Raw genomic sequence first — 27,206 nt, 5'->3', positions numbered from 1 at the left:
ACCGCCCCCTCAGCCCCTGCCGGATGGGTTGCCATAGCAATGAGCGTGACCTAGAGTCAAGAAGTCTCTTGTGTTGCGCCAGACAAACTGACAGCCGAGGTCCGAATGTGGCATTAGGAGACAAGAGCACCTCATAAATCAGTGGGAAGCAGACCATGAAAGCCAATGGTGAAAATTCTTCAAGTCCAGGAATGAAATAGAAACACCAAAGTTTGTGTTTCTCCTAACAGAGAAGATAAGGTTTACCTTTAAGGTGCGTTCACATAATGGCCAGGTAGTCCAATGACTGATTGTGAAAAGCATACAAATCTGTGAGATGATCAGATTCGGACATGGCTAGGACATTTTACTGAAAAAAATGTACGGCTGTCTGTATTATTGGGGTTTTTTTTCTGCGAAATGACAAATATGATTTATCTGTCTGTCACTTTGTCCAGATGTACCATCCAAAAGGAGTGTGCTCAGGGACTGCTCGCACGTTCCTGGATCAGCATGGGTGAAGGCCCACAACAGTGTCCGTCCATGACCCTGACACCCCCGGAGATCAGCATTTCTGCAGACATCAAGGTACTTTTAACTCCCATATTATTGTTATCCTTCAGACCAATTTCATGAGCCTGTTACAGTTGTTCTTTCTCACATTATGGGAACTGTGTATTTATAGCTGATGAATCTGGACATCTTATGACCACCTTCACAACCCGACACCTCACACTATTATTATACACACTATTATTATTACGCTGCTGATAAAGTCATGCCTAAAGTGTTTGCTGCAGCAGCCCCCACCCCAACAATTCAGTGTATGTTGAAGTTCAAATGGCAATGTTAAGAGTGTGACTACAATTTTTACCAGTGCAGCAACTCCGCAGCAATTCCTTCAAACTAATCTAAACCCATTTAATCCTTTGTTTTTAGTCTTACTGCAACCCAGCCCTTTAGAGCTTGGTTTACATGTATCACAATAGCTGTAAAACACCAAACCAGCTGTGAATAAAAGGAACAGGCACGGTGTGATACTGCATGCCATACATAGCTGTCTCTCAGTGACTTAACCGTTTACTGACGGTGATTCACGAGTTTGTTTAGAAAGAAGTACCTAGAAGTCTGGAGCTGCAAAGCACACCTAGTTGAGGTTTACAGTTATGCTACTCAGATTGGTCGGATGAGGACTAACAGTCAGACACCTTAACTTGGGCATAACCTTTAGATCTCTTTCGTATAAAGTTTCACTATAGGGAATGCAGAAGTGCGTTTTACATGAGTTTCAGTTGTATAAATGTATAAATGCAAGGTTACTTTGGCCAAACTAGCAGAGAAGACATAAATAAGACACAAAGCTCCTACTGCAAAAATCAATGACTCAATGTAGGATAAGCCACCTTGACTTGGTTTTGAGCATCATTTGACAAAATTTCAGCAAAGTGTCATGTAATGATTTGTTCTGGGACACAGAGAAACTGTTTATATATTGAGTGCTATACATAACACACAACAGTCTGATTTTAATCAAAGCTGGCAGGATGTGATATTCTGACACATAAGAGTGACTGCACACTGCACTATAGTTGGGGTCTGACATGTAAATTGTTGTTTTCAATAATTACTTCCAGTCAGTATACCATGTAAGAGAAGCATAATAACACTATAATAATTAGCTCACTGATTCTTGACACTTGGAATATATTTGACCTTTAATTACAGCTCATAATTAGACTTGGCTGAGAGACGACAGGCCATTAATTGGTTCATTAATCGTGGATATTTGCTGGTTATGAGGGTCAGTTTGGCTGGGCTGTAATAGATCTACCAGCTGCCAGATTCACAGGCATCCTTCAGAGCCACAGGAAGCTCAGCTCAAGGTTGTCTCCCCAAACAGGAAGCAGCAGGCAGGAAGTCAGGGCTTTGGCCAGGAAATGATCAATTCCTGCGAACAATGGAGCGGATTTTGAAGACATGTTAGCTCATGTCGCTGGCCACTTCAGCTCGTATCTGCTAAGCCACAACAGATGTCATCATGCTCTTCCTCGCTGCTTAACAGTCTTTGTCAAAGGCCCGCCACCCTTGCTTGTCTCACCTTAAACTGAAACTCAGTCATGTCAGTGAGGTGTTATTTTTCTCATTATACGGCTGTGATTCTTCATCACAGAGCCAGATATAGATGTGAATGTCACACTCTACCATCTGTTTCTTCGTAATCATTGGATGTTAGTTTATCTAGCTTTTTGCATGAACTCTTGAACAAACATGAATTAATGCCGGCCTGTTGGCTAGCCAATGGAATAACAGTACATTCTTTAAATGTGATCATATAAGGTTTGGTATTAGAATGGACCTTATTCGTACAGCAGCCTTTTTCTTCTGATGTCATACTATTAAAACATCATACTGCTGTGTTCTAGGTGTAAGTCATATAAACTGAGTGAATTGCTTCTCACGGGATAAGTAACTGAAAATACTGTGGATATTGAAAAGCAAGGATTAGAGGGCCATATATATTTTCTAGTTAAACACCACACATTTAATAAACTTTAAGCTACAGTCAGACAATAGCTAATGTTAGCATCCAGCTAGCTGATATTTCTGTTAGCTAGAAAGGGGCTGTAAGCTAGTTTTACAATTTGATATTATAGCAAAGGTCTTTTACTAGTTAATTACTGGTTACATTTAGAAAAGAATTGGTTGAATGCTAAAGCTAACTGTTGATTAACAGTTAGCTTTAACTACTAGTTTTTAAAAAGACTGTACAGCCTGATGTCCCGCCTGAGGTTGTGAAATGGTAGCGATTGTCAGATACACCACATTAATACAACTTACATTACAATGAAGCAGAAGTAGGCAACAATATTTTGACTGCACTTGTGCTTCCCAACATAAGCATGAAATCGAAGGAACAAGGGCAGCTACTGTATGTGAAACTATTGTGAATAAGTTTACTCATTGCATCGTATTAAAGATCAGCTATGTTTTAAGTTCATGTTCATCTACGTTTTGGAACAGGATGTCGGCATTCTGATAAATGGGAGTGTCCCTGATCTGGTCGGCTCCCGGGTGCAGTGTGAATATGCGCTTGGCATTTCAACAGATGCCACAGTGCACCTGGACTACGGGCCCGCCCAAATCCAGACCTGCCCCCTCCTCCCTCGAGAAAACTACCAACCCATCCTCCCCGGCACAGGTGAGACTGAACAAAGGCATGCATTTTGGCTCTGTTCCAATGCTGCGAGCTATATTTCTCTACACAATAAAAGTATAGTTAAAGTATGTGAAGCATTTTTTTCATTAAAGATGTGGAGCAGTATAAGAACAAATGTAATTTCCCCTTTTGTCTTTCAAAAATCAGTGTGGCGTGAGGATATTTGCTGTCTAGCGTGTGTTATGACAGTGATAACGTCTCGAGTGGTTGACACATACGCCGTTGTTTGCTCGCCTTTGTTTTTTCAGATCATCTGACTGTTTCTGTGGCGATAAAAGTGAATGGTACATCTGTGGTATCTGGGAGTTTCATCATCTACGACTGTGAGAGGACCGGAGCAATACACCCCAAGACTTCGTGAGTCACACCTGTCACAGATTTCTATCCCAAATTCTTGGCTTATTTAGTGTTGGAGATGAATGGCCAACTAGCTTCTTCATTCAGATCCTTTTGCATAAAATTTCTACACACAGTTGAGGAGAGTAAATACATTTACTCAAGTCCTATATTTAACAACAAATTTGAGTCTTTGTACATCGTATTCCCTTGAGAAATGTTTGAACTACTTTATTCTTTTTCTTCACTGCATTCCAAAAGGAGGTTTTTACCTCACCACCGCCACATTTATCTGACAACCATAGTAACTACTATGTATAAAGTAAGATTTCACCTAACAAAAACCCTAATAAGAATGCACTACATGGTTAAAAATAGAGTTCCCAACACTTTTGAGTTGTGACTCCTTACAAAAAAAGCTGTTGGCATCTTGTCATTTTTCTGACAAGGTGTTACTCACATCTTTCCAGTACAAGATTTTAAAAAATAGAGAAAATTCCAAAACAGAAGTGCAAATTTGCTAGGCAGAAACCTGTTTGTGTTCCTTTCCTAATTATCTCTGGCCTGAGGTCTCAGGTTTGCCATTTGGATTTGAACAGCCTTACAGATGGAAACCTCTGGACTAAAAGAAGCTGTTGAATGGAGCTCTACCTCAACCAGCTGTTATTGTAAAATTCTGCATACTGATTCATGCATTTGCGTTAAAAAATATTATAATGTAATAGCCAAAAATATATCAGTCTGAGGCAGCACTTTTTTCTGAAGAATGACTTCACACGTGCATGTTGCTGATAATATTTCTGCACATTTCAAGCAGGATTTTTGATGCAGGGCTAGTCCTTAGACTGGATTATACATCATGTCCTTTCGTTGCAACTTTTTTCTAAGTACAGGATCTAAGTAGTTCCTTCATAACTGCATGGACCTTTATCCACTGGCTACATGATTTCTGTGCAATCCTTCAAAACAAACGACCTAAATACCAATACACTACGATTCTATCTACCCCTAAACAGAGGGGTTTCTGCCAAGCCATAGCAAATGTCAGCTTGAGTCTCTGTAGCATTGTAGATGTGTACAAATAGCTGGAAGCTGAAAAAACAGCATAGCTTCTCTGCTCTGTCTCATAGGCCTCTCCGCTTTGTCCCTAACCTCTTCCTCTCATGTTTTTTCGCCGGCTTTCTATTTATTCCCCAGTGGGTAAATATTGCCGACACGTCCTCTTGGAGGGCTTATTGTGTGTTCGGCTTGCTCAGGGTTTTTCAGTGAAGGATCAAATGTGGGATTAATATGCTGTAAATGTTAAGCCAGAGGAAATTGGATGTGTATGTCTAGCTGGTCATGTTGATGTTTGTTTTTGTAAAGGACTGCGACTTGTATGGCCTGGTCACAAAGAGCGTTTTCTCATAGCTGGAGGCAATCCAGCTGGCTTCCTCCTGCATGTTGTACCATGTCAGAGGATCCACTTTATCTGATGGGCAGATCCAAGGCTTAGAGGGGCATCAGTTTGTGTGTGTGTGTGTGTGTGTGTGTGTGTGTGTGTGTGTGTGTGTGTGCATGCATGCGTGTATGTATGTTTGTTTCACTGATTCCCTCAGATCGAAACCGTTTGGGTGTGTCCCTTTTGTTCCCTTTTTTCAAAAAACCCGATGTGTGAACATAGCTGTTGCAGGTACATGTGTGCAAGACTGCACCCAATATTCACACAGGGCGTCAGTGCTCAGCGAGGTCCAGGAGTGTGAAATTAGACGATGGATTGTTGAAGGTGATAATGAGCAAAGTGCCATTCTCACAGGATGAGCATTGGACTGCAAACTGCGGAGCTGCTATATTCTATCTGATTTTAATCACTTCAAGCTGTTTTTTTTTAATAATCCCTAAAGAGTCTTATGAGCCACACCTACTTAGTGAAACTAGATAAATTCTCTTTGTTCAGGGCTTATGAGAAATCCAGCACTTTACTTATGTGAAAGCTTCATTCTTAGTGATAAGATATTGAGATCTTAATTGTCTATGCAAACCATCAAGATCACATGAGAATTTGTTTTAAGAGTAAATCAATGCTATCTTCATTTTATCTAGAATACTGTCATATTACACTTCAGTGTAACATTTGGTTACTTTTGCAAAAATAAAAGTTTTATAATGTCAGTGGGAAATATAACGTAACCATTTTGCAACAGAAACGTTTGGAGCAGTGACTTTGGATCAACAAACAATTATTGTCTCAGACAGTCGCTGCATATTTTGATCTATAATTTGGATAATGGTGAAACACAAATATCAAAACAAGGCCCCCCCCAAAAAAACAAAACAAAAGGAAAGCAGCAGATCCCCACTACCAGATATCTTGAACCCTGCAATGCTATATAATATTCACTTGATAAATCACATGAACAATTACATGATGGTTGAAATCTGAGCTCTGGCCCCTTTTATGCATGTCATTCCCCACTCTCTCTCTCTCCCTGATTTCAAACTCTATCCACTCTCCTGTCTATTTAATAAAGGCACATAAAGCCAACAAAAATAATCTTAAATAAGAAAAGATTGCTCAGGCTGTAAACATTCTTTATATGCTGTTACATGTAGCTACGTATCTTTGGGAGCTTTTTAAAATCTTAGACTGTAACCCCAATGATGATGTCATAGTGATATCATCAGGGTGATCTCAAACAACAAAACTTTAAAGCTAATTTGTTGGAGTATCTCCATTAAGCAGTCCTGCTGTGATATATTCAGATCATTTACCTTTGAAAAAAAAAAAAAAAAACCTTAAAAAATTAGGCAAAATAATTGTATTATTTTTTATTCAAAATAGCTCACCTACATTGAGGAAATGCAACATTGATGTAACTTTTAGTTTTGAACCTGCTGTGATTGTTTTTGGAACATTCTTTGGGAGTTTGTGTGTTTATGTTTGTGAGACTGAAAGTGATGAGACATTTCACCCATGACCCGTTCAGAGTGATCACTAGGCAGAGTGTTAATAACAACCAGACGATCCAGCATTCCAGTCTCACCAAGCAGCCGAGGAGGACAACCACCTCACCTGCCCTGCCCTGCCCTGTCTCTCTCTCTCATGTCTCTCAGCCACAAACACAAAGGTTTTCCCGTTTTCTCAGTTTTATTTGCTTTCTATGTCTGTCAGTCAAATTTTTCTTTCTCCTCCTCTGTCTCCGTCCGTTTGCTCCCCCCTTCTCTTGTCTCTCCCCTGAAACTGGTCTTTTATTCTTTGTGTATTTTGTCTTTGACAGAGACGTGATTGAGTGTGTGTGTTTAACCGCTGTGTCCACTGAGAGGCCCTGAGAGTGTTAGCCTTACTGTGTATTTAGTGTGTGTGTGTGCGTGTGTGTGAGCATGGTCATTATGACTTTGGGTGGGCAGTGTTGAGGGGTATTTACTGTCCGTGTTAGGTCAAGCAGAGAGAGAGTGAACAGTCTTTATGTGTATGTGTGAACATGTGTGTGAGCATGTGTGTATACTGTAGGTGTTTCAGTGGGACAGAAAGGGAGTCAGGGAAAACAAAAAAGCTGCAACTGATAAGAGCCTTGAGGGGGCCGTCTGCTTCTAATCAGAACACACACAAACACACACACACACACACACACACACACACACACACACACACACATTCACTTTTCCATTCATTTACACTCATCCAACTTCACTCCCCCTCTAGTCTAAAGACCCCCTCAGAGCGTTACTATCACTGGAGGCACTATCACTCCTGGTGTGGGACATCTGTCTCTTCCTGCAGGCAGTGACACACACTCGACTCACACACACATGCTGTACAGTGGAGGTGTTCCACTTAAGGACGTTTATCTGGGAGCCACACACACACACACACACACACACACATTGGTATTCTATCCACAGCATAGATTAACAATCCATATCCCGTGAACACTGTCATTAATCTTCTCAACATTACGTCCAAACTTCACTCTAGCCTTAATCTTAGAAAACAGATCACCCAAATCACAACAGAGCAGAATTTCAGAGATATTTATATCGGGGTGATGTCATAAATCTCAGAGAAAAATATCTCAAAAACGTAGAAAAACAAAACTCAAACAAATGGCTCAATCTTTTTAGGTATCTATCTTAAATATTAGGAACTACTTGTAACTGGTCAAATCAGAATGGGGAAGACTGTACACTTCTTACAGCTACATTGTGTTGTTTTAAAGTATATAGGGTGAGAGTAAAGTTGGACAGAAATAGTTTATGAGTAACAATGGAGCTCAATGAGAAGGGGAACAAGTTGGCTTTGAGATTTATTTTCATACAATTTGAATATGGTTACAATAAAGAATATGAACAGACTTTTTTTTGTTGGCCCTAAAGTCACTTTGTAGGGGTTAAATATCTTCTAGATGAGCAAAGCTCAAACCTCGTTTCACAAACATTGACAGCCTTGGCCACTAACCGTCACCGTAAAATGTTAATAACCAAATTAATGCCTTAGCTCTAGAGAAGAGACATTCTCATAAAACTGACTTTTTATGGTAATTTTATTTTGCCTTTTTACCTCCTAAATCTTGTGTCATCTTTTTTCCTGTTTTGTTCAAATGGGCTTTTAAAAGGAGAGACTTCTATCGATCGCATGAATGTAACTTTATTGAAGAGATGCAGTAAAATAAAAGGACAAGAAGTGAGAAGTTTCTTGCTTAGGTACCCACGCAACATGACACAAGGTTAGTTTCTGCAACTTTTTATTGTTTGAAATTTTAGAGCCCCAATGAGGAGGTTTTAGTTTGATATGAAACAGACTGAAAATAACTCTGAAGCATCTTTATGGGCTATAAAAGCAAACACGCGATCACAATAAAGATAGTTTTTATCTATACAGTAATCTTTTGAGTCTGTAACCGTTGCCGGGGGGTAGGTGACAGACAAAGTGGGTCACAGCGCGCTGCTGGAACAGACTTTGTCCACAGTTTCCAGGGCAAAAGTTTGACTTCTAAAAGACAGCAGGATGATTTTTTTTCATTAGAAAACACTTCTTACACATGTACAGGACAAGCAAAGAAAAGAGAAAAGATGAACTGCTTTGTCTACAGGAGGACGTAAAAACTTAAAGTTTCTCACAGGAGCTTTGAATAAATTAACGCTAGCAACTCATGCTAATGCATTCTTACATTTTGTGCGTTTGCAAGCTCATACATCATTTTTTTTTTTTAGATATCAGCAAAATCTTTGTAGGATATGCTACATGTAAAACAGATTGTATAAAACATGAACATAATCTCAGTGACTTCCCCCACTGATTTTGGAAAAGACTTTTAAGTCCATTATTGGCGGTCGTCATAATGGAAATGTGATCGCTAACTTGAGATCAATTGAACAACCGAAAAAGCAGTGGAGCTGAGGCGGGCCTTAAGCTCCCTGGCAAACAGCTACAACACTTCCACATATGCAAAACTAATGGCCTTAACATATTCAAGTATTATAAAATAAAGTTTTATCCAATTAAGAAATGATTAGTCCATTTAACCTTTTTGTACCAGGCTGTTAATGTGTTTTTTTCTACTGTAAATAATTAGACTTTACCATGGGTTTGGTTTTTCTAGGCTTTTTGAGCCAGTCTCAAGTAGATACCTGAGGAACTGCAGTGTTTTGCACTGGCTCTATTGTTCAACAACAGAGGTTTCCGCTTGATATAAAATGGCAATAACTGTTTCCAGAGGAAGCATGTCCCTACACTGTATATGTGGGTCCTTCAAGAACAAATCAGTAAGAGTTATCTATGGAGTCAGGGATCTGTTTGCTTAAGGACCTACTTGCCAAAATGTGCTCAGTGATTGAGTAAAACCTAAAATGGTACTCACAAAGACAGAAATACCGGCAAAAGCGTTCACACGCATCAACATTTGGCAGTCTAGATGTTTATAGAGAAGCGCTTTGTTTCATCTCTACAGAATTGACCAAGTTTGACCTTCTGGCCGTCTGTGTTGTAACTGTGGAATAAATGTGTCTGCTACTGTGACTAATCATTACTTCCTTTTATTAAAACTAAACTCTGAAGCCTGTAATCAGTCCAACTTCAGAGTTTGTGTTACAGAGGTAGCAACTTTTTAAATAACTGTATTTATCACTTCATTGGAACAGATTATAGGGGAGGAAACAGGCCAGACTTCGATACATTTGAGCCTTGTTTCTGAATTCTTTCCATGTACTTGTGTGTGTCTATGATAGATGTCTGAGCTGCCTGAGCACCAGGTGGAAGTGTTATTGGGACCAAGAGAACCACCTTTGTGTTTCCAATAAAGATGAGTCAAAGCCAAACCTGCTGGAGGTGAGTAAATCCTTTGTTTTTTTATTAATTCATCAACCAAACAGACACCTGGGAAATCTCTTAATATTAAGACCCCACTAGTCAGAGCCTCAAATATAATCCAGACTCCTTTGTCCAACCACTTCAAGTTTGCTGCAATGATCTAAGACCAGACTGGTTAGGCAAGAGCAATCATTGTAATTCATTCTGAGGTTTTTAAGTGCCTAAACTACAGAATGAAGAAATGTTGCAACCCTCTATAAAATCTCAGGAGGTTTCAGTTTAACAGACTCTTTACAGGGAATTGTACCATTTTAAAGCTCCTCAGACCTCCTGTAAAGCTTTTGGCAGATTTATTTAATGCCCCCACATGTGGAAAAGTACATTGTCTTTTTTTTAAAGGGAATTATTACTAAATGTCAAGACTGCTATTTGCCAGAGAAGTGACAAATCTACACCTACATTTTTAGCTACGGCTCATACAACCCTTCATTTTAAGTAGGTGACTGTACAAATGGATTATGGAGATGTATGTTTATGGAGCCCCATGAGGGTGTAAACTACTCTGAAAAACAAACAGACCAAATAGTGTAAAAGGGTTGGCAGAAGCGCAGAAAAAAAAAAAAGCTGTGAAACTGGGGAAAATTATCCAAAACAAGAATAGTCACATTGCAACAAACTGCAACTCCCCAGCTACTACTGTCTTATGTTCATGACAACCCAGCAATATGTCAGCCGTTATATATTTCTACAGTCCCCCACAGAGTTTTATCGCTCAGCCAGGTCCCATGACCTGTGTGAGGAGGCATCCTCCCAGCAGACTCTTGCCCTGAGGACATGGAGGTCTGACAGTTTTGGTCCCAGTGAGAGGGGATAGGATGTGACTCACAGTCCTCTGGTCATCTGCTGGTTAAATGGTCTTGCTCTTATGCTGAAAGTGTTTTATTGCCAGCTTTATCAAGAGACCCCCTTAAAAGGGAGAGAGCTGTTTTAGTCAAACAATTGTTGCAATAAAGACATCACTGCATTTTTTTTTTTTTTAGCAAATAAATCCTAGTCGTGCGTGTAGTTTCAGATCCCATGATACAAAAAAATAAAAGTATATCAAAGCACAAGAGGCTCATGTTTTCCTTGTCACTTTTTGTTATTTAAATTTGATCTCATTTATGGTATGAGAAGGCTCCATTAATAGCACGCTTTGTAATGTAGGTCATAAGGAGAAGAGGAGATGAGTTTTGTGTTTCTGCTGATCCCATCACTGTGTCCGGTGGGTCTGTTTTTCTAATCCCTCATCGTCTCCTTATTTGAAGCTATTGTTGTCTCCCTCAGAGCGAGACTTTACCCCCTCATTTCCTCCTCCTCCACATAAACAGGACAGGTATTTTGGGTTGCGGATGTGTGCTGTAGAGCCATTGTTTTCCTTAACTCCTATATGTCACTTCCTGCCCCCCCCCAAACCCTATCTCACCACAGAATGCAGCTTCCTGTCCCAGCCTGGTCCCCTCAGAGGTTCCTCCATCACCATCAGGAATGGCTCAGGATTTCACTTTGTCCCTCAGCAACATCCAGGAGGTACGCTAGACAACCCTACAGCTATGAAGCTGGACTTGGACTTTGTCCAAAATGCATGTTGTGAAAATGATTGGAATTAAACCGAAGCATATGGCATGTTAGCTTCAAGCCGAGTTAAACACAGATGGAAATTTGTGTGCTTTTATTTAGGTCAATGAATGAGTGAAACCTGAGTGTGTGCGTGTGTGATGTTCATGTTGTGAGACAGATATGAAAGTGAGGAATGAGTGTGTGTCTTTATGCTTATGCTGCTCTCTGCTCAGCTGTTTGGGCCCACTATGCATCTGGTATCAAACTGTGAGTAGCTGAGTTGTGCCTCCGTCAGCACAGCACACAGTACAATGTGCAGTCGGTCTGAGGCAGCACTCAGGCGGCAGGGGCTTTATTCCACTATATGTTCGTTTTAGAATCGCCTAGTCCTCCCAGATCAGTTTTTTAAACTCCTTATTCTTATCCTTAATCCACGCGGAGCGAGTCAGACGATGATTCTGCATTACCGATAAGGACACGGCTTGTATCTTCAAAAATTCCTGTGCTGACTAGTTGCCAGGCGTGGTCAGTCACACGCCTAACCCCGCATGGTCTTTCCAGCCCTCTCCTGGTGTGTTGCCATGGTGACAGACACTGAGTCACATACAGAACCACACGGTCACACACAAACACAGTTTCTCAGGACAAGCTGAAAGTGTAGGGCTATTTATACTTGTCTTCATTGTGAAAGTTAGTTACAAGCTGAAGCTGTTTGGATAACGTCTTCATCTTGTCAGAAAGTCAACATGCAGGAAGTGCAGTGTCACTCATATTGGTGCTTTCCAAAAGGCTGCAGCATCTCTCTGACCTCTCTGGAATACATTGTAAATGAAGTTTTGGTTCCCACACAAAAAAACGGAGATAAATGATTTGGACTCAAGACTGATAAACAGTCATTCCTAAGCGCTTAGCAACAAGCAGATGCTTGTGAGTTTATTTTGGAGTTTTGTGACTCGGACAGAACAGTGAAAATTGTGTGGTACGTTGGGGAGTTTTGGAAGGCAGAAGTAAACTGCCAGATGCAAAAAAAAAAAAAAAAAAAAAAAAAAAACGTCTCTGGTGTCAGAGAGCACAGAAAATAGCAAAGTCATGGAGAGAGCGATCAAAGTAGACCTATTTAAGATGGCTGGATTCACAGACAAATGATTCCTCCCACTTTAATACTTATCTTTTACTGCTCTTAGCTATCTGCGCTACTTTATGGTCTTCACATTATCCTGGCTCATTTAAACTCAGGGCTCTGATTTTAGAAAGAATGAATTCATATTCATTACCATGGCTCCCAGATGACTCGCCAAGGTGTGGGAGTCCAGATGTTTATGAATATGAATTTTGAATAGATTGCATCTTTCCCTGGCAGGGACAATTATTGTGGGTTATTTCAGTTTCCTGGTTCAATTTAGGAGTTTTCAATTGTTACCAGACGTGTTTGAAAGAGCATTTCTTTCGGAGGCCCACTTAATTTCTCTCATTTTGGGTACTAAAGCTATAGTTATCTCATTCTCAAAAAAATATAATATCACATTTGCACTGCTTGTTTTTGTTGAAATGCTGCATATTGTTTAAAAGAAGTGATCTGCATAACAGGGGGAGAAGCTGGAGTGTGACTTTGGGAGAGAGCAGCGATATGAGGCCATGTGGCTCAACAGCTCAACTGTCAAGTGTAGTGGAGTAACAGTAAGTATGAAGATTTATCTACCAGAAAATAACTACTCAAAAATAGTTTCCCAATCCAAATTCAGAAGTTCTTAAGTTCTTGTTCAGTTGCTGCAGCATTTTCAGTTTAAGCATTTTGCATTATTGTCTATTTTGAGCCTTGCTTGTAAGTTGTTTGCATTGGAATTATTGTTGGAATCCATTATTATCTCAAACACCAATGCATTTAAAGGCTAAATGACTCTTAATATACCTGCTTAATTGAAGTCTTGTATCTTTCTGTCCCCATAGCTGTCTACTTACCAGAGGAGTCAGATTTACCAACTCAACCTGAGGAGGAAAGGATACTTCAGTGGACATGGGGAGAATATATTTGTCGACAGCCCTCAGCCCATGAGAGGTACGACATTGTGCTCATGATAATTTAGACATGTGGAAAGAAAACAAATGAAAAATCATCTTTCACGCTTCAGTTGTTTGCTGAGTTCTCCTGTATTTGCATCGTAATTAGACTCTCGCCGAAAAAACAAGGGAAAAACTGACATAGCTGCCACTGTTGCTCCCAGAATGCATTTCACCTCTACACAAATGTTTTCTGATGAGATGGAGGATTTAATTAAACCTGGCGAAAAATAAAGAACCGCTTACGGGGACAAATGGTGTTAGACTGCCTTTCACTTACAATAATAGTAGTTGTTGTAATACAACACGTAATTTCCCAACAACTAGTAATTTCCCATAATATCATATTCTGCTACCGTCTAATTTCACATAGTGATTATAGAACTTAGGGAACTGCAATTTATGGTGTTAGCAATGGCTCTTACTGGCCATGTCATCATGTATTGTTCAAAATACAATATGAGCTCCATGACAACAGTGAGATAATGAAAAGTGATGAACATGTTGTAGAACTTGGCATGTTGTTCCAGTGCATATACAAGCCAATCTTAGCCTTTCCCAGTCCCAGATGTGCTGTTCACAGTCCATGTGTCTAGCATGTGAACAACAGCCCTGAGCCGCTGCCAGAAACTCTGTTAGCTGTTAGAGGACATGACAGTTTCTTCATACCATGCAGAGTCATCAAATTTAAATTTATCGCACACATGCAGGCACACACAAATGCACACAAATGCATGCAGATGCATGCAGGGATACAAATGGGACTTAGCACTGGGAGGCACATTGGAACAAGACCATAATCATCTGTGTCTTGCTGGCTTTGTTCTCCCCGACTCCATTAGCCCTTTTTTTCTGGTTTATTTTTATAGCTATGAATGTATCATTCTGCAAATGCTTGTTATTCAGAACATACAGCCCATGTGGTTCATATGAGGTTACAAAAAAGTAATTTAGAAGTCTGTTGCCTTACATTCGCTAGACATGGAAACAATGATAAGAAATGCTGCTTTTAAATGATAATTACCTATACCATCTCTCCTGCACCTCTCATCTCTGTCTAGTGGAAGTGTACAACTGTAGGGTTGGGAGTTCGGACTGTTCCCAGTGCTGGGGCCGGGAGGACCAGGGCCACCTCTGTGGCTGGTGTGAAAACATCTGTAAGCCAAGGGATGACTGCCAGCCCATCAGGGATCAATGTCCGGCTCCTGAGATCCACAAGGTAAGATCACAAGTTAAACATGCACAAATGTTGGCTACAAATGTTTGCATTCATCCTCTTACATGCTCCACCGCCTCCAGGCTCTATTTTCAGGTTATAAAATGGTGAATCATGGGGGTCAGTCACATGGTGTGGTGCCCCTATCTCCAGTGTCAGCTGCTCAGGGAGCGTTTGAATAGAGTCTCATTAAAGCGGTTCACTCAGTAATAACACTAACATTCACTTAGCAGCAGCCCTCGGGGGACATTTGGGAGTCGATCTGCAATCACTCAGGAGGCCATGGGAACACCTTCTGCCCTGTGTGACTACAGTACAGTATGTGTGGAAAGCTATATGTGTGGGGTTCTTTGTGTGGAAAACCACAGAAAGTAAAAGAAAGCAAACAAGAACCATGAGGGGCTTTAGATCTCTGACCACAATAAGAGCAAAACCACACTGCTAAAAAGGAATAAGAGAGTGTTTATCTAACACAGGATCTGACTGCGGTCATGTCACAATGGTCATCTTAATTACCTGTCAGGGCCGGTTTACAGAGCTCATTTAAATAATCATATTCATGTGTTTGTCCAACTGGAATGGGAAAGTGTTTAGATGCTTCTTCCAAGCCTTTTTTCTCCCGTTACCGAACGCCTCTATCAGCACAGCCACGGTAGGCGGTCATGGGAAGCACGGCTCACATGAGACCCAGTCGGCCTGAACTTCCTGTAGATAAAACCTGGTCGGCCCAGGAGAATAAGCAAGCAGAACAAAGCAGGCAAAAACATAAACACACACACACATACACACACAGGCAAAATGTGCGTCACACAAATAGGCCATATTGAAGCATTCACGATCATCCCTCTTTCTTTGTAGCTGTCAGCGCACTGTGACTAACAGGATGCTCTGTGAGAGTCAAACTTGTGTGGACTTCTTATGTGACTGAAGTTAGCTGGACTGAGATTCCATATGTGTGGGTTGACCATTGTTGTAGTGCTCTCTCTTACCCCTCTCTCTGTCTCTCTCTCTCTCTCTCTGTCTCTCTCTGTCTCTCTCTCTGTCTCTCTCTCTGTCTCTCTCTCTCTCTCTCTCTCTCTCTCTCTCTTTCTCTCTCTGTCTCTCACACACACAAACATTTACACACACACACACACACACTCCCACTGGCCTTCTCAGGAGAGCGGGCTGCGGAAAGGATACTGGGGCTGTGATTCTGTGGGGTGTATGATGCAATTCTTTGGCAGCCATGTTTTCCCAGAGAATCCACAGGGGTTTGAGCCCGAGTACTCCGGCTTACGGAGGAAAAATATCGTCTCTCTGTAAACATTCACACGCACACACACGGCAGCAGCTCTTTGTTTTATAGTCTTAGTGACTGTGTGTACAGCTTTGATAATTATATGCGTTTTTCTTGCCGTGCTTTGTCACATGCAATCTCTTTTACAATATAGCGGCACCCAAAATATCAATATTATGTAGGAGGATTTCATTACCCCCCCTTAACTTTGCCACACAGCTGTAATTGTGAAAGATGCTCTCGATTCAGCGCCGTGACGTAAGACAATGGAGACATTTATTATCTCCACGGGCCCTCTATTTTCATGTTCTGTGTGGGCTAGTCCGCTGCTTAAAAAAACATTGATTAAGGGTACGTCAGAGTCAACAACAGGAACTGCCAAACATGGTTTATCCACGACTTGAAAAGAAAGGGAGACCAGAGGGGTCTGGTCGAGACTTGAATGGTCTGGGAGAGAGGACGGAGAGCTATTTGGACAGAGAAAGGGTGGAGAAGGGTACAGTATTGTGAGAAGCCTTTTCCTGTTTTTGTCCTCACGTCCTTCTTGATTAGAGTGATGCAGGAGAACTGGACTGAGGAGAGGGAGATAAAAGCTCTGGCCTTAAAGTGAACAAAAAAAAAAAAAAAAAAGAACAAAAAGAAAACATATGGATTTTGTAAGTTATGGTCATATCTGATGCAAGTTGCTGCAACATATTTGGAGTTCTTTTTATTTAAAGAGAGGGATGTAGAATAAATCAAACCTGTTTAATGGCTCCAACATTCCTTGTGGATTTTTTTTTCTTCACATTCACACCGTGTGATCTCCCTGGAGGCCTGGAAGAGTTTCTGCTCTAAATCAAGACTCACGCTCTTCTAAGAGGTGTAAATGAAAAGCGTGCCAGCTGATGCTGATGTCAATGCTCAATGGCACCGCGGAGACATACTAGGTGCTATAAGATGCATAGTAATAATAAATAACTCTGCTTACTGCTGAGCTAGGTAGAGAGGGTGGCTGCTTTAATGTGCATGTCTGACATGCTTGTGCATCGGTGCTCACGCATAAATGTATGTTGTATGAGCCTATAAAAGAATGTGTGTTTTTGTCAAAGGGAGCAAATGCACAGGGTGGTCACAAGAGCTTAATATACTACAAAAACATTTGCATCACATCCTGTGGTGTAGATCCCACAGAAAAATTTGGGTTGGTTTCCAGCAGTTTGTTTTCACACGATATTAAAAGTAACACACGCTTTTCTTTTTAGCTGGGAAATATATGTTTATTTATCTGTTGCTGTCACTCTGGTGAGCTTTAAACTATCTGATCGCAGAGCCGAGCCTTGTCCTCTCACCTAGACCAAACAGAAGTGCTGTTTTCATTCTTAAGCTCGGTGTCGGAGAGAGCCGGAGCCGGGCTAATAACACAGAGGGGTCACACTGACCTCGACTCAGCGAGGGGGGGTCATTCAGAAAAGCATGCGTGCTGCTGAGCTAGCTATGCTACTGTGGGTAGATGAGGGTAGATTGCTTCTGTCTGGGCGTCTCAGATGCTATCTGAAAGACCGTGTTTCCGTGGTGATTGGAGAGGGGACGGTCCTCTCCTTTTCTTTTCCGGTGCTCCTGAGTGGAAAGTTAAGAGACCAAAGGGCGAGGGCTGAAATGATGCATGAGAGTGTGCCTCTGAACAACAGCAGAAATAGGGCTAAGGAATTTGACAGAGCAGACGCAGGAAAACAGATGAAAGGGAGTAGCACTGTGCATTAATTCCCCTGTTGAGGCTTTGCTCTCTCACCACCACCATCAGCATTCACTCTCCTCTCGACACTCAGTTCCCTAAATTGCCTCCCCACTCATCCACCTTTCTGCCGTGCTCTCCACCTCGCCTCTTCAGCCCCTCTCTCTCTCACTCCGCCTGTCTCTTGTGGGAAGTGAAGGGGGCTCTTAGCCTGCTCTTTATTTGCATGTGCTGTAGAGGATTAGAGGCTGAAGAGTCTTAGACTGGCACAGTTAAGAGTCTGCTTTGTTTGTACGTGTACGTGTGTGGCTGTGATTGTGTGTGTGTGCGTGTGCGTGTGTGTGTGTGTGTGTGTGCGTGTGTGCGTGTGTGTGTGTCTATTCTGTTAGATCTCGGTCTTCAATAGAAGAACACTTACACAGGCCACTTGTCCTTATCTCCCCGTGTGCCACACACTCCATGTCAACATCAGAGGCAGCATCTCTGTTCTCTTATTTCTTTGTCACGTTATTATCACCCGACTTTAGTGGAACAGTTTGAGGGTGGTAATCTCCCAATGAGCTCTAATTTATAATGCATATTACACAGTATTTTGTAGAGCCTTTTGTTTCTCCCTGCTCATTACATTCCCTTTGTCTTTGTCAGATCTCTCCACAGAGGGGTCCAGTGGAGGGAGGCACCCTGCTGACAATACAGGGCAAGAACCTGGGCCGAAGGGCTGGAGCCGTAAAGGTCTCTATTGGAGATACGGCATGTGCCATCGTGCCTGAGTTCTACACCGTCTCCGTAGAGTAAGTTCTGGAACATACTGCTGCATAATGATTCACAAATTTGCACATATAAGCTTAAGTCAACAGAGCTCCAGTGTTTGCTCAAGCTTAGCACCGAGCGCTGTGGGATTCTTTTTACTCCTATCCCAGGTACTTAATTGATTACATATAGAATCATCTGCAATTTCAAAATGACAACCAAGAGTAAATCAGAGCATTTCACAAACATTATCTTTATGTAAAACCCTGCTAAATATGAAATGATGCTGCTGCTGCTAAACTATTGTTGTAATTGTAACATGACGGTAGGTGCCTGGACGGCAGGCAGAATTGGGGAACAAGGAAATCCTTGTCACAGAATAAATTCTGTCATATCCATCTCAGCCTTTTACACAGTTAGGGAGCATGACTGAATCAGAGAATAAAGAAAGACTTAACAATGAGATTACACTGACTGATTTAGTTAAATTAGCTGTCCCAAATGTATAATACAGAGGCTACAATAAATCTTAAGGGACTCAAGTTTTATGTGTACCTCTGTATATGTAAAAAAAATAAATAAATAAATAAATTTAAAACGTGATGAGACTTTTGTGGCTCAGAAGGAAGCTGTGTTAGGCAAAAATGTTTTGGATGCACAACTACACATTTTGAAATTTAAATGAAAATAATCAGGAGTACATGATGTTAGTAGACATCTGTAGCCCATCTCTGCTTCAGGCTACAAAGCTGCTCTTATCATAACACAACTGAATATTTAATCAATCTGCAATGTTGCACAATGAGTAATGTAAGCCCATTAGGAAGAAGAATGACAAATAAAACAAAAGGTATGTATATCAATTTTTCTTTTACTGTCCATTCGAGGAGGTTAAGTAAGAATATAGCTCAATTGATGATGATCATGATCATATAAGTAAAAATCTAAACCGAAATGTCGAGGTAAAATATACATATATTTAATTAGTACCAGACTAGGTTCATACAAATATCTGTAAGGTAGAGTGGCAAGTGATCTGTAATATGCATAAGGAAGTAAAAGAAGTCATTAAGAGTGAGACGGAGATGCTTCTCAGTTAGTTATTGTAAACACAAACTCAATATTAGACACAAACACATAGAGCTGATCGGATAGCTTTCTTTATCTCCTGTGTAAAATCTCATTTGGTACCTTATCACCTCACACAGACAATGAGCTTAGAGTGTTTAGAATAAATAAATAAATCTATACCGCTGATATAACCATGAAAAGCTATTTAGTACATGATTAAAAGCTGAAAGGTACCACAAGTCTAAACCACATCTATTTGAGTTCAATAAAAAATCTCCCGTCCTCAAATGATACCCTGCTTACTTGTGCACCAGTAAATAGAACATCAACCATCCCCACATAGTTTCCCTTTCATGCATTCATGAGGCTAATTTTCTCAAATATTATTATGCAGCACACTTCTCATTTTAAGTGACTCCACTGCCATCCCTCCGTAGCTCAGGGACCATCACACTGTCACCATGGAGACGGCAGGACCCCGTGTTGACACCAGCGTAACAGAGCTCAGAGGAAGTCGGTAACTCCACGGTTACATCCAAACTTCCATTCAGTACCTGTAATGTTCCTTGAATGGAACTGTTTATCTGGTCGTGCTCCACTGAAGCCAGTCATTGTATTAAGACCAGTTGGAGGATGACCTGCGGGTCTTACCTGTCACTCCAGCTGCCTGACACATTCTCCAAAAACACACATGTCAAAAACAGCGAATCGCATTTCACTCCCGGGGTGTTCTCATCTCGTGTCGTCATTCCTCATTGGCTCCCAAGGCAGGTTGTTATGACAGCAGAGCATATCCTGGTAGCTGGAAGTGGCATTGACAAATCATAACACGTCATTGCATCTGACAATGTCAGCAAATTTGACTCACAAACACATACGCACACACACACACACACACACACACACACACACACACACATATGCACACACACGAGCACACACACATACATGAACACAATTACATGTTTATGTTTCTCCTTTTTGGGACCTTCTGTATATTTGAATAAATATGATCGAATCTCATGCCGTTAACATTAACCCTAAATTAGTATAAAGTATATTGGGGGTGTTGGTTAAGTTCTGTGGGTAGAGCCGGTGCACCATGAACAGAGGCTACAGTCCTCATCCCACTGTCATGGGTTCAATTCCCAATCCTGGCGCTCATTGTTGTATGTTATCCCCCACTCACTCTCCCCACATTCCCGTCTCTCTAAGCTATTATATCAAATAGTGAATGTTAAATGGACTTGAGCTTGTATAGCGCTTTTCTAGTCTTCTGACTACTCAAAGTACTTTTACACCGCATGTCACACCTACCCATTTACACCCATTCACTCATCGGACATGTGGCTGCAGCAGCTGATCACACCCCAAACATTCCGATTGAGAGACAACCAACTCTACCACTGATCCACAGCCGCCCTCAATTAATGCAAAGAGCCCAACAAATCTATATCTCTAAAAATCTATATCTTTTTATACCACAGCGGTGAAGATGCAATAATTATGTTGCACAATAATACCATCATTGAGAAGACCTAAACTGGCTCTTGAAAAAATACCATTCATACAAACTCCCAATAACACACACTTGTGCTTGTGACCTCACTTACCAGGGCTGTTGAGACAGGTGTCTGTTCGTGTGCGGAAAGGTGAAAGTTCACATCTGTGTGCCAAAAGGAAAATGTGCAGCCGTGGAGAGGCTGCGCTCCACTCACCCGGTGTCAACATTTTAATTATTGGCACAGTCAGTCCAGACACACCTCATTTACTGGAGCACTTTAAGCTCAGGTCCTCCAAGCTGCCCTCTCGCTCATTCTAATACGCGCCTCGAGTGGCCTTCGCCCTGTCCATTTAGCTGCACGTCAGACAACACACACACACACACACACACACACACACACACACACACACACACACACACACACACACACACACACACACACACAAGATCTGATTGCTGATGATGATTGTCCACTCAAGGGAAATAATCAGAAATGTCTTTAATTGAGACAAAATATTACCCTCTGAAACACATAATATTGATACTGTGTTGCAGTGCTGGAATGTGGAGCAGAGGTCGCTCCAGTCTCTGTCTGCTGTACAACGCGTCAACATTTCACTCGGTCACACACACAAATACAGACTTCAGATGTGCAAAAGAGTAAAAATATGGAATTCGGTTTCCTAATATAAAAAAAGAGAGCCTTTAAATGTCTTAACTTTCTTCTTCTTCTGTGTGGTTTTGACACTTTAAGTTTATGGATATTTGTTACACAACTATAAACCCAAACAGGCATTGTTGCAACAGTTAACTTTTACTGTCTTTGCTACTATTGGGACATTAATATACTTATATTGGTTATTACTGTCGGCTTAATAAACAAGAAATGTGAGTCACAAAAATGAATAAGACAATTTGTCACTATTTTTCAACATTTCATAGGTCAAACTGTTACTGAATGATCAATAAGAGACTCCCCCTGGCGAACTGTATTGATATTTCTGAATAACAGACACCATATCATTCCTCCTTGGTTTCCTTTATTCTTTCTATCATTCTATTTATTACTTTAAAACAGTTATTAAACTGGTCTTCTTGTGAAACGCGCAGAAAGCCTGAAACACCTGTTTAAATGCTAGAGGGTGAAATCAGCTTATTTCTTACTACACTCTTCAACAATCATTTGTTTTATGGTTTTTATTAGCACAGAAAAATCCTCAACATTATGTTTCAATAGCACATATCATATGATGTGATGTATTGTTGGTGTATCAGTTTGATTTGAAGAATGAATCCATTAAAGCCTGAAGCAACACTACAGGTTCAGGCTGATCTTCTCCAATTTTCTGATGATTTCCCTCAGGCGTGAATGTCTGAGTAGTCATGTTTCATTTTATTTATCCTTTTTACCCTTTCTTTTTTCTCAATCCAAGCCTGTAAAATGATGGCTTTTCTTTAGTCAGGTGTGCTTCTGCCCCGATGGCACACAACTGACAGGAGTGTAATTTCAATGTAGTGTCATTTTTAACCTGATGAGAAGAAAAATAGACCCTGCTATCAACAAATACTACAGGTTGTTTTTTGACAGCTTGAAGGCTTTGAAGGACATTTGTGTTTAAAGTAAACTTTGACTAGCTTTTACCTAAGAATTTATTTGAGTAGTTTAAGACCTAAATGAACAGACTCATTCACAGCTTCCTCTGTGGTCTTGAACTTGGCAATCTGACCCCAAATCTGTCCAGCCACAGCCTCATCTTATCATATGTCCTGCCAGGCCCTCCTACGTGAAACACAGCTCTTTGCTGTAATCTGAATTCCCCACAATCCTTCTGTCAATCATCTGATCACTTGCTGAGAATGTATAACCACTGTAGCACCCGGCACCTGACTAAATAAACCGACAGGGTGTCAGGCTGGAGGGGGAACATATGAGGTGTTAAAGGTTGTGCTTCCCCTCCAGTACATTTATCCCAGTGAGGCCCCAGAACAGTAGATCCCTGTGCCTTGGTACACCACAGTGTCATTAATATGAGACGTCCCTGTAGAGCACTGCTCTGATGACACAAGGTTTAATCACAGCCAGGAGGCGAGAGAACGATCCTCAGCAACCCCTTAATCTCCTCTGTGGTTAGACACATCTGGTCTGAGGGAGCTTTGAACTTTACATCTCCTGATTTCTGATATTGCCAGGCTTTATTGGATTCCATATGTAAATGCAATAGGGCATGATGAATTACTTCATATCCACCATTCTCCTTGATTAATTAGCAGTCTTTGTTGAGCAGCTTTGATCAAGATCTATTTCTTCATCTTAATTTTGGTTCCATTCACTTGCATGTTGCGATGAGCACCTCTCTATGTAATTAATTATATTTATGAATCCAATAAGGTGCATATTTGTGTTTTCTTATCATTGTATAGTGTGTTTTTTTATTAAATGATCTCTGATAATATTATTTGGCAATCATACAATGAGGCATCTCTGGGTTTTTTTTTAATTCCCCAGGCTGCTTTGTGTCACTGGGCCGTCCTCTCAGGAAAGGACAGATATTGTCCAAGTGGATGTGGATCAGAGTGGGATGGGGACGTCTAAGGAGACCTTCTCATACTTAGTAAGTATTCTCAAGACATTGACTCTCCTGCTGTCTGTTTCTCCCTCCACATTCTTCTTCTTCTGTGCTGTCTTGTTCTTGTTCCCCACTGGGAAAGCCCTCCCAAGTGTGTCAGTTGAGTGTTAACAGATGCGTTTTATGATTCTCAGGAATGTGAATGTGTGGGAATCTTCAAACGTTTATCTGACCAGCAAACTAAGCGCTATTGTCATCCTGCACTCGCTGCCAGCAAAAACAAATATGGCGATTGTTGGAATGTCCCTCTGCTCTACATTCATCTCTGGGCCAGACGAGCTAGCCAGTATTGTGTTAATGGACCTCAACCCACACTCTCCCATTGGATTTAAGAGCATTCAGCCAGTGGAAACGCACATGTTAGCCTTTTGTTTCTTGTTGTTTAAAGACAAAGACTTGTTTATATTCAGTCCTGGAATAGTCTACAATGTCAGGCACCTCTGTGTGTGAGTCATCCTACTGAGAAATCACCTAGATACCGAAGCCTTTCTTTAATACAGAAGGATGAGGAAGGTCCAAAATAGCAAAAAAAAAATAATGCTATTCAGTTGTGGAAACTTCCCTTGAGCTTCTTTCAAGGGTTTTTTTTTTTTGGTGCAAGGTGTTGAGAGGGAAGATGTGGGAGAAAGGGAAAACAGTTTTGGAGACAGGATATGTGCTTCTACTGCATCTCCTTCCTCAGACCTTCAGACGGAAACATCTGCCTCCTTACGTCCACCCTTAGACCTGAACATACAATAGGTCTCCTCCATACACGCACATGGAGGAAGTGAATCCTGTCAGTGAGGATAAGAGGTTTCCCTGGAGGCGAGGTTCACGGCGGGGATAGAAAGTTTGGAAAGAGCAAGAATGCTGATGCTTGTAGCTGCAAGCTGGATGAGGATATTCATCTTTGCCTGAGGAGCCTTTATGTGTGTGTGCATATGTGTATGTGTTTACATGTGCATTTATGACAACATGTACATGCATTTTTGATGTGTCTGCATTTTCATTATTACTTCATACTTCATACAAAGTATAGCTGTCTTGCAAGTTTGGGCCCAAAGGCCTGTTGGCCTGAGCAGCATATTAACATACTGCAGCACGGCCTGTCTTTGCAGTTTTTCTTCACTAATTTACTCTTGTAGTCAGCAGCTGTCTCAGCTGATCTGTAAAGACCACACATTTGAACCTCAAAGGATGTGGAAAGATTGTATTTGGTGTCAAGAAAGGCATCAAAGATCACAAAACACATTTTGAGTAAGCCTGTCTTTTCCAGTGACAGAAGCTGTCAGGCGTCTAGTGATAAACATGAGAACTTGTTAGTCATGTGCTGGTTCTCTCGTCTGTATTCAGGTCCCAAAGCTGCTCTCCATGGAGCCGAGGAAAGGATCTCGTGCTGGAGGGACTAGAGTGACAATCATGGGGGAAAACCTGGACATTGGCTCTCAGATCAGAGTCATGATCAACAACACGCTGCAATGTCTCATCACAGAGTGAGTACTCTTTGAGGGTGTTTTGAAGTCTTTTATGCAAGTCCAGGTCAAGTTAATACTTGTTTTTCTTTTCCCATAGTTAGCACCAAGTGCTTGCAATGCATGGTCCTATTAATTAAATATTCAACAGCTGTGGGGCTGTGTGGGGCAATGCAAGGCCTGCATGAAGATTACTCTCTTTCAGAACATCAAGAAGTCTGATGTTAGTTAAGCTTAAGTCAAGTTTAGTCTGACTCAGGGTCTAAGTTTCAAGTCCCCAACCTTTCTTTTAGTAAATGTGTATAACCAAAAGCTCTTACATGAAAATCTGCCACTAATATGATTGATTTTAACTGGAAGGGCTTTGTAAACATTACAAGATGTGTGGTAAAACAGATGTTTTCCACTCTTTTTTTTTTTGGTAGAAAAACAGATGAGACCATTGACTGCACCATGCCTCCAGCCTTGCAGCCACACACTGAGTCAGTGGCAGTGTGTGTGGAGTTTGAAAACCTTCCCTGTCAAAGTGTCGAGCTCAGCACCACCTACACCTATGAGAAGAACCCCACTATCAGCTTCATCCACCCCAAAAAGAGCTTCCTCAGGTATGTAAACTGCTACACACAAAAATACACTGTAAAAACAAAATCTAGGAAATATCATAAGCTGGATGACTCTGTGGTTTCCCACCCAGAGTCTCTGACATAAGTCATTACTGTAATATCATCCTGATGTGCAGCATTTCTCTCCCCATTGTGCGTTAAACAGCGCAGCATGTGTGTGACAGGGCAGCGGCATGTCTTTGATGACGTGCGAGGATTTTCAGTTGCAGTTGAATTGCTTTGCATTATTATCTGGTCCCCTGTTTCTCTCTTGATTTGGTGCAGTTTCCCTAAGTATTTGCATACCAGCAGGAATTTGAAATATTTTTTTCATGGCTGAGATGTGACACTCTGTCTTTGTGTGTGTGTGTGTGTGTGTGTGTGTGTGTGTGTGTGTGTGTGTCACAGTGGTGGCAGGACCATCACAGTGACAGGCCAGGGTTTTGATCTGGTTCAGAGTGTCTCCATGCAGGTGCTGGGAATTGGACAAACAGTGAGTAAACAGATGACTTGTTTCAGTTTTAACTGTTTTTAGTTAGATTATTATAGTACATGGGTATTTATAAAGTGGGACACAGTTAGACATCTTTGGGTATTACCATTTGCTCTCTTGTAGAGCATAGATGATAGAAAAGAGAACAGTATTGTTCTCCTTGAGCATGGGGATTGAATTGGTTACAGCTAGCCCGGCGCTGTCTAAAAGAAACATATGATAGTTCATGTTGATATGAAACAAATGATAGTTCACAAATAATTACAAATATTTGTTTTAATTCATTTTATACATTTAAAAAGCAGAAGTTGTTGAGCCATAAAACTAACGTTTGTTGTGGTATTGATTGTTTTGTATCAATCTTTCGATATATCTAATGATTAATAGGTGTAATTTTTTCTTTGAGACAGACGAACACATGGACAGTTAAAAGAGAGTAATTAGCTGGTATAATTTCATTAACTTCACAGTGCATTGGATTCACTTAAAGCCATCTTGTCCTCTCTGGTTCTTCCTCAGCACTGCACAGTGGTCTCTCCCTCCATGATCACCTGCCCATCTCACGCCTCCAGCCAGTCCCAGGAGACCTCAGTGCAGTTCTTTTTGAACGGAGTCCCCTACACGGGCGACAGTCCCACCTCCTTCGACAGCGAGGAAGAGGAAGGGGAGCCTCATAAAGATCACTTCATATTGGAGTACGTGGAGGACCCTCAGTTCTTCACTGCCAACAAGGAAAAGCTGATTAAGCACCACCCAGGAGAGCCACTGACGCTCATCATCAACGTGAGTGACACTGCTGAGACAGGATGTCCAGATTAGCGCTTCGCTGTTGTGTAGGTTTCCTGATAAGCCAAGCAAACATTCAGGTCCAGTCAGTCAAGAGAGTTTTATTATATTTAGCTACAAAAGCACACATTAAAACCGGAGACATTTATAATCAGATTCTGCTTAAATGTGAAGGAATTTGTTCAGCAGGAATTGGCTTGTATCAAAAATTCATCAAGAATTGAATCTGCTCATT

At 41.2% G+C, this 27,206-nt stretch overlaps 1 protein-coding gene across 1 annotated transcript in view; it reads left to right on the top strand.

Moving 5' to 3' along the window:
• plxnd1 (plexin D1) overlaps positions 1 to 27,206 on the top strand; it is a 63,400-nt gene that overhangs the window by 12,910 nt on the left and 23,284 nt on the right. Inside the window, exons 5-18 of the mRNA XM_020629474.3 lie at positions 438 to 567; positions 3,001 to 3,178; positions 3,445 to 3,553; positions 9,737 to 9,836; positions 11,289 to 11,387; positions 13,005 to 13,094; positions 13,365 to 13,473; positions 14,537 to 14,694; positions 18,330 to 18,475; positions 23,516 to 23,621; positions 24,972 to 25,111; positions 25,516 to 25,695; positions 26,101 to 26,185; positions 26,705 to 26,968. Of these exons, the coding sequence (XP_020485130.2) occupies positions 438 to 567; positions 3,001 to 3,178; positions 3,445 to 3,553; positions 9,737 to 9,836; positions 11,289 to 11,387; positions 13,005 to 13,094; positions 13,365 to 13,473; positions 14,537 to 14,694; positions 18,330 to 18,475; positions 23,516 to 23,621; positions 24,972 to 25,111; positions 25,516 to 25,695; positions 26,101 to 26,185; positions 26,705 to 26,968 (1,894 nt within the window). The remainder of the gene's footprint in view (positions 1 to 437; positions 568 to 3,000; positions 3,179 to 3,444; positions 3,554 to 9,736; positions 9,837 to 11,288; positions 11,388 to 13,004; positions 13,095 to 13,364; positions 13,474 to 14,536; positions 14,695 to 18,329; positions 18,476 to 23,515; positions 23,622 to 24,971; positions 25,112 to 25,515; positions 25,696 to 26,100; positions 26,186 to 26,704; positions 26,969 to 27,206) is intronic.

Source organism: Labrus bergylta, chromosome 12 (assembly GCF_963930695.1).
Source record: "Labrus bergylta chromosome 12, fLabBer1.1, whole genome shotgun sequence".
Lineage (NCBI taxonomy): Eukaryota > Metazoa > Chordata > Actinopteri > Labriformes > Labridae > Labrus > Labrus bergylta.
This window is presented reverse-complemented; position numbering and strand designations above follow the sequence as displayed.